At 40.1% G+C, this 8,048-nt stretch overlaps 1 protein-coding gene across 4 annotated transcripts in view; it reads right to left on the bottom strand.

Annotated features, from left to right (window-relative positions):
• Positions 1-1,140: 1,140 nt before the first annotated feature.
• Positions 1,141-8,048, bottom strand: part of LOC107716469 (ER membrane protein complex subunit 9-like) — a 15,474-nt gene continuing 8,566 nt past the window's right edge. For all 4 annotated transcript variants that reach the window (XM_016522931.1, XM_016522930.1, XM_016522933.1 and 1 more), the window contains exons 2-6: positions 5,470-5,664; positions 2,062-2,138; positions 1,891-1,960; positions 1,709-1,803; positions 1,141-1,638 (exon numbers count right to left, since the gene is read on the bottom strand). In XM_016522931.1, the coding sequence (XP_016378417.1) occupies positions 1,458-1,638; positions 1,709-1,803; positions 1,891-1,960; positions 2,062-2,138; positions 5,470-5,664 (618 nt within the window). In that variant the 3' untranslated portion in view covers positions 1,141-1,457. The remainder of the gene's footprint in view (positions 1,639-1,708; positions 1,804-1,890; positions 1,961-2,061; positions 2,139-5,469; positions 5,665-8,048) is intronic.

The following is an 8,048-nucleotide window of genomic DNA, read 5'->3' as shown; positions in this document are numbered from 1 at the left end:
ATAACTCTGGAACCCTAAAGATTATAAACAAATTGTTTTTCCCCTGAATCCTTGAGTCAAGCCCTACCAAACACTTTACCAGTATACCTCCGATGACACTTCTGTCTATAAAATTCTTCAGCCATTTTTAATTTACTGAAAAACCCACTTTTTCAAACTCCTCCTAGGCCCTTGATCTGATCTTCACCAAATTGCATGCATAGCAGCAAGTGACAATACTGGCAACAAGTTATCAAAAAGTTATTGATTTGTCAAAGCGATGTAAATTGACTTGAATCTCCTGACTTCAATGTACAAACTTAACAAAACTTGACATACATAGACCACAGGACATTCTGAGGACACACTCCAAGTTGCGTCAGAACTGCACCTATAGGGCCTTAATAATGTCATAATGTTTGTGATTTAATGCCCCCTCTGGTGGGTACTCCAGAAAGCAGGCTTAATTTATTGTGACAGTAACACTGAAATGATTGAACTGCGATTTGATTAAACTAAACTTACTTGAGGCTATCGGTTCCAAAACAAAACTTAGATTTTACTTGAATCAACCCAATTTGTAACTCGAAGAGCAAATTTTTTTAACTGTGAGAAGGGGACGCCACACAAAGGGTCGTGAAATAGATTGGGGAAAAAATAAAAAAAGGAATGTAATTTAAAGAATGCTATTAACCAAACCATGTCATTGCCAGTGGACTTTCATTGCATGGACCAAAAAAAAATCACAGAGAACTTTTTCTAAATATTTACTTTTATGTTCCTTTATGTTCCACAGAAGAAAGTCAGTCATACAGGTTAGGAAATGCAAACGTCAGCAGTGCTGCAGTGGAGAAAAAGGCATCAGAACAAATACAAGCTCCAGACAGACCTGAAGATCCACATCTTGTGGGACACACCTCACATGAATCATACACTCACACTACTCTGAACACTCATTTGCTCTCAGTTTGCTGGAAGGAATCATCGAAATTATTAGAGACTTCTAACCCTCATATAGTTAAAGCTAAATATTAGACTACTTCATGACAACATAAAATAAAATCTCTTTTCTTCACATTTTTTTTTTTCATATTAAGTCTGTAAAATGGAGAACCCCATGTAATGTCAGCACCTGAGAAACCATACATGGTTTTCTTATAGATTACTTTAATGTTTAGATAGATAGATAGAACTTATAAAGCAAATCAATTAATAGCTTACTGTTAAATTATTAAAATATAACAGGTGATCAAAGTAATAAAAAAATTTGCTGCTTGTATTACGAGTCCACCTCAATGTTTATTTTTAGGGTCAAAGCACCAAATCATACCAAACAAAAGAAAATGTTTCTTTTTGCATATCTGAGGACATCATTTATATCATATAAATGTGTCAAAATAAAATAATGAGTCAAATAATCTTAAAAACACAATTAGAGGGGAAGAAAACTATGACGTGAGAAGATTTAGTCTATACAGTTAAACATTTCCATTGGCTGGGGAGATCAGCTCCATGATCTTGGTATTGAGTTTCTGATTGGTCCAATCTTTTGTGATGTCATCCAAATGGCTGTCAAAGTCCACCAATAGCGTCTGATCACCAGAACTGAACAGCTGATTAACTATGGAACAGGTTTCTTCCCACTGTCGAAGCATTATTCTAAGGAATACACATGTCATTAACTGCACTGCAGCGTTATCATCAACACATTTTTTGAGATTTTTCTTACGTGTGTTTGTCTTTGAGAGCCCAGCGGGCGTCTTTACGCTCATACATCACGATCGGAGGAACACGGCAGCCTGGAAACATCTTTTCTCCATCAATCTGAGGCAGAGGGAAAAACATTTTCCCATTTAAAAAAAAAGGACTTTTCCAATAAACTTTTGCACCAAGAGACATTTTCTAAATTACCATAAGCAAAACAGCATTGTTACACTGCTCGAATATCTTCTCTGCAATCTTCAACGCACAAGGTGTAGGACTGAAAAAAGAAGGGGAAAAAAATAAAAAAAAGAGTAAGAGAGAAGTAAAATGCAGAGAAAATAAGGAACTCTGGTAAGATGAAAAAATATGGAGGAGTACCTGCTGTCTGAGACACAAGCATTGGCTTGATAATATCCCACAATCCTTTGCTGCGTTTGTGAACACCAAGCATCGACCTACAACAGGAAATATTGACATGTATTCTACAAAAAAAAAAAACATTTAAATTTGATTATTTTTACATTTAATCATTTAGAAGAGGCTTTTATCCAAAGAGACTTACAAATGACAAATACAATGTCATGCTGTTAATGCTGCTATAATATAGATCATTCTATATTCAATTCTTTCAAACTGCACTCCCATAATAAAAAAAAGCAAAGAATCAAAAATGTAAATATAGGATATTTCATACCAAACAAAAGAACATTTTTCTTTTTGCATATCTGAGGAAAAGAAAGAAAAGCAATCCATTTCAGAGCGCATGCGAGATCGTGCATGCAGCCTGTTGCCGCTGTTCTTGTGTGTGTGTTTTTTTACATTTCTGTTCTATTAACTTTATTAGTGCGTTTTTTTCTTATTGTATTTTTTTGTGAGCTCTTTGAAGTTGTGCCCTTTCAAGGATGCTGGTGGGCATCAAAAAACCTTTTTAATAACTTTCTTGTTACTGCGTTCAACACCTGTTGGATACGCTGCTCGGATTGTTTACTCCCGAGATCAGCTGATTGATCTGAAGCCGGCCAGCTTAGCGATTCGACCAGCTGATTTACCTACTGAAATCTGGAGGAAAACTCATAGAGGATGTAGGGGAGGAACAAGACAAGGGGGGAAGAGAGCTGGGCTGAGACGGGAGAGACTTAAGGCGAAGAGGAGATTCAAGCCGAGTCTACCCTCTCTTATTATGGACAATGTGAGATCGCTGGCTAATAAGATGGAGGAGCTGACAGGGCTAGTCAGAAGCCAGACGGAGTACCGGGAATGTAGTATCATGTGCTTCACGGAGACATGGTTACATCAGGACATTCCGGATCAGAACGTCTCCGTCGAGGGCTTTCAGACGGTTCGGGCCGACCGGGATTGCAACGAGAGTGGTAAGAGAAAAGGGTTGCCGTTCTAGTTAATAACAGATGGTGCAACCCTTGTCATATTACGGTTAGGGAGTGGATATGTTGCCCGGACATTGAACTATTAGCCGTGGGGCTTCGGCCTTATTATCTGCCCAGAGAGATTTCACATGCCATTGTAGTAGCTGTATATATTCCGCCATCAGCTAACCCGAAGTTGGCGAGCAGCGTTATTCATAATGTTACATCACAATTGCAGACCAGATATCCGAATGCTCTTATCACCATTTCGGGCGACTTCAGTCACGTTACTATGGAAAAAACATTGCCAACTTTCACACAGTATGTAAACTGTCCGACCAGAGAAGAGAGTACACTTGATTTAATGTATGCAAACGTGAAGAATGCATACGGTTCGTCGCCCCTCCCTCCACAGGGTAGGTCAGACCACAATTTGGTGTACCTCAGCCCCTGTTAAATGCCTCTGTTTAAGAGCAAGCCTGTGACCACCAGAATCGTGAGGAGATGGACAGATGAGGCTTATGAGGCACTTCAGGCTTGTTTTGAGGTTACTGACTGGCAGGCTCTCTGTGAGCCACACGTAGAGGATATTGATGGACTCACAGAGTGCATCACTGATTATATTAATTTCTGTGTTGACTGCACCGTACCATCAAGCACTATCCTTTGTTATACCAACAACAAGCCATGGGTAACAAAGGACATCAAGGCCATCCTCAATGCGAATAAGAGGGCATTTAGGGAGGGAGACAGAGGAGAGGTGAAGAGAGTGCAGAGGGAACTGAAAGTTAAAGGTGCAGTAGGAGATCTTGGAAAATGCTAACTTTAGCCTGATAGCGCTGAAAGCGAACGTCCCACCCTCCCTGTAATCACCGTCCAAAGCAATGCCCTCTGAACGCATTTACGCTCACAGACCAGAGACAACATTACTACAATAGGCTACATCAGCGGTTCCCAATTCCAGCCCATGTTCCGAAGTGAAGTAAATTTCAATGGATTTCCCCCGCTCAGGGAGTAGGGAGCAATGAACACTGTGTAGGGATACGTTGACAGGCAGGTAAGAAAGCTAATTAAAATGCTCGGACCGAACGTTTTGATTGGACGAACATTTCTTGATCCTACGCCTTCCACAGAATATATAAATACAAACAAATACATTTAGACCACTTAACTTAATGATTGCTATCGGGACTTTCAACCAGCATAACAAAAAATGTTTCTGAAGACAATCACCTATTGCACCTTTAAAATCTTTAAAAGTGGCTAAAGACACTTATAGGAGGACATTGGAGGGGAAGCTTCAGCAGAACAATTTAAGAGAGGTTTGGAGTGGCATGAGGACCATCATGGATTTTCAATGGTCCAACAGTGTAGGTGTTGGTGGTGGTTTAGAAAAGGGCCAGCGAACTTGATCTGTTTTTTAATAGATTTGATGATGTTTTTGCCCTTCCTCCCCAGGACTCCTCTGTTTGTCCACCATCATTAGCCACTGAACTCTCGGAACCTCCCCCTCCGTATAGACCCCCTGCCTGCTTACAGCCTTCACCTTCTTCACCCTCTCCCCGTCTTCAGAGCATTTTACCCTGTCCTCTCCCACCTAACTCTGCACCTTTTCCCTCTATAACCTCTACTGTGCCATTTACACCTGACCATGTGAGAAGACAGCTGAGGAAGCTCCACTCTAGCAAGGCTGCAGGCCCGGATAAGATCCATCCCAGGGTGTTTAAAGCCTGTGCCTCCCAGCTTTGTGGTGTACTTCACCATGTCTACAGCATGAGCCTAAGACTGCAGAAGGTCCCTCTGTTATGGAAGACTTCTAGCATCATTCCTGTTCCAAAAAAAAGTCTCGTTCCAGTGACCCTAAGGTTTAATGGCCCGTGGCATTATCATCCCGTATTATGAAGAAAGCCGTCGAAGCGTAACGGGGCCGCTGAACGAGCGCGACACACGGCTTGAAAGCAGCAGAGCTTTTATTATGCCACAGTCGACCGCTTCCGCTCCTTCCGGTCGTGTGTATGTTGGGGGGGGAAAAGCAGCGCTGTTTTATCATACTAGATACATTTGAAAGTTCTGTTATAATGCTACTCTGTGCGGTCATCACTGCTCTATTAAAACGCACAACATATTAAAGCGTCTTTGGTGTTTCCATGTTTTCTACAAAACAAAACCAGAAATCGAGGGGCTATGACGTCATTGGCAGGTGACAGAATGACACTATAGACACGGTCCATGTCACTAGTTAAAATTGCTTATTTCTCTGGATTTAAACATTCTTCGAAACATTTGGGATAATGTAAGTACACAAGTCAGCAAAATATATAACACTGTTCTAGTGGTTTTTGGATATTTTAATAAAAAAATCGTACATATTGTGCCTTTAATTAATTTTCCCACTGCATATCTTCATTAATGGTGCACTCACCTGTGTAAGAGCGAGCTGTGTGATTGGAGCCAGAGACAAGTGCGAGTGGAGCAGCGGCACACAGTCTGTGATACATACAGCTGCCCCTGCTGGACTGGAGGACAACAGCAGGCCGTTCACACTGCAACGAGGAAACTGACTTGCATGTAGGTACATTTTGGCATAAGCCAGACAGGACAACTCCACCTCACCCATCTGAAAACAACCCATAGGGGGGAAGAAAAGAGGTCACAATTGTATTAGATCATAACTATTACTTGCAAGCAGGTGTGGTTATTCAGGTCATTTAAGGAATAAGGAGTATTTTTTGTGCATGTAAATATACACTTAAAAATGCTGGGTTAAAAACAACCTAACGTGGGTTATTTGGCAACCCAGCACTGGGTAAATATTGGACAGAACACAAAAGCTGGGGCCAAGATGGGTCTTGCGCATGTTGCCCAGTTGGGGCCCACCTGTTGGCAAGTACAATCCCACATGAAATCCATGTGGGCAATTGACATTCATTCATTATGGAACCCGCGGACAATCCCATTTTGGGCCCACTTTTTCAGCCCATGTCAAACCCACATGGGCCCCACACACAAATGTTGGCTGGGTACTAGAGGCAACAGCAGTAATCAAAAGATAAAAATGTATTAACAAGCAAGAACACCCATGGACAAAACATAAGACAAATTGAATTTATTTGGGTGAATACAGCATAGTTTATAATATTACATACATTTAAACTCATATAACAAGCATTTTAGAAATAAAAAAAGAAACATTTAAAATTAGCATTTTAATGTAAGTGTATTCAACCGTTCTCTGTAATCACTTTTCACTGAAATAGCGCTAATTCTCGTGCCGGTGGACTGCTGTTCGCCGGGGAACTGCGAACCTCAGACTGCCGCCTCGCGTTTCACTCGTAGCTGAAAGACGCCGTTACTGACTCCATACCTGCCCATAAACAAACCGTAGGCTACTGAGATTAGAGAACATATTTAAACATCAAATTAAATTTAATTAAGTATTATAACGAATAAAATCAGTTTATGTTATGAAAGGCAAAACGCGTTTCTATAATGGGAAATGACCGCTGCTGACCGACATCTCGTCCTTATGTTGCGTTGCGTAAAATAATATAATTTACAGCACAGTCAACACTTTATAAATTCAATAAAATGTATACAAACCTTTGTTTCACTGAAGAAGTGCACCAAATCAGCGGCGCTGAGAACCGCTCTCTCCTGCAGTGGACGCAAAAAGCCCGTGCTCCCGACTGTAAAGCGGCCTTTCCACTGCACACGACATTCGGACACGACTGTCGGAATTCGCCCCCTAGTGGCAGTCGCACGGAAATTTAATTATGATCGTACACGGCAACATCCTCGCGGTTTCAGAAAACCTCATTCTGTATGATACTTTTCTAGAATCATACAGAGACTTTAATAGGAAAAATGAGGCTTGGAAGAGAGTAGCGAGATTGTCGGTTTGTCAGGTGTGTTTTGTTTGCCAAATTTGCTGAATGTATGCAAATCCTTGTCGTGCCTTAATTAGCATCTAGCCTAGTATTCCCATGTATAACAATAAACAGCTATGCATATAGGACAAATGACCGCCAATAATTTTGGAGGGAAAATAAAGACAACATTAAAAATAATAAAATATAAAATTTAAATGAATAATTTATTATTCACCAATAGAATATATAGCAAAAACTATAAATAGTAGCAGCAGTAAATCCTTTTTGATATACAATTATTTGTGAATTAAAGTTTGCTGAAGTGTTGCTATGTGCTCCATGTGCATTTGTGTGTGTGTGTGTGTGATGTAAAGTGTGTGTGTGAGTTTGATCTCTCTCTCTGTGTGTGTGTGTGTGTGTGTGTGTGACAGGCACAGGTTCCTCCTATCCTAAGAGTTAATTAATAGTTAATTAGATCCACATTATTAAGAAACTGGCAGCATCTGTATCAGGGTGTGTCTCTCTCATTGTGTCTTCCTACCTCCATGACACTTGACTCTGCAGTCCACCCTACCTAAGGATTAATTGCATACTGTAAACGTATGTACTGTATGCGTGCTCAATGTTTTATTTTAATATATGACTATCTACATATTCAAAGAAAAGTTCACTACAAATGTCTATAGTACTATGGCTATTGCTATAGGTTTTTGATGTGTTAGACTATATTGCAAGTAGCCTACATCAGTTTTTACCCTAAATCCCACTTTATCTGCTGATATTTCAGTCATTCAATTCAGTAACAGGCTCGTTAACACTTAAGTTAACCAATTATCACGAAGCAATGACATTTTAAAATATACTGGGGTTCTACGCTAAGCTTACAACTGTTTAATACAATGTAGGCTACTGTCAAAAAAAAACAAAAAACACAGGAGCTAACTTGAATTACACTTACAGTAAAATGCTGCAAATCATTTTTTCTTACACTTGAAACGCGACTTACACCTTTACAAAGCTTCTCTTGCGCATAGAAATTTAATTTACGCTTACAGTCTTATGTACACTTCCAGAACTCTTACCCTGCGTATGCAAATCTTTTAGGCATTAAATTACCTTCATAGAAATGCTC

This window comes from Sinocyclocheilus rhinocerous, unplaced genomic scaffold, assembly GCF_001515625.1.
Source record: "Sinocyclocheilus rhinocerous isolate Xijiao unplaced genomic scaffold, SAMN03320098_v1.1 scaffold419, whole genome shotgun sequence".
Classification (NCBI taxonomy): Eukaryota; Metazoa; Chordata; class Actinopteri; order Cypriniformes; family Cyprinidae; genus Sinocyclocheilus; species Sinocyclocheilus rhinocerous.
This window is presented reverse-complemented; position numbering and strand designations above follow the sequence as displayed.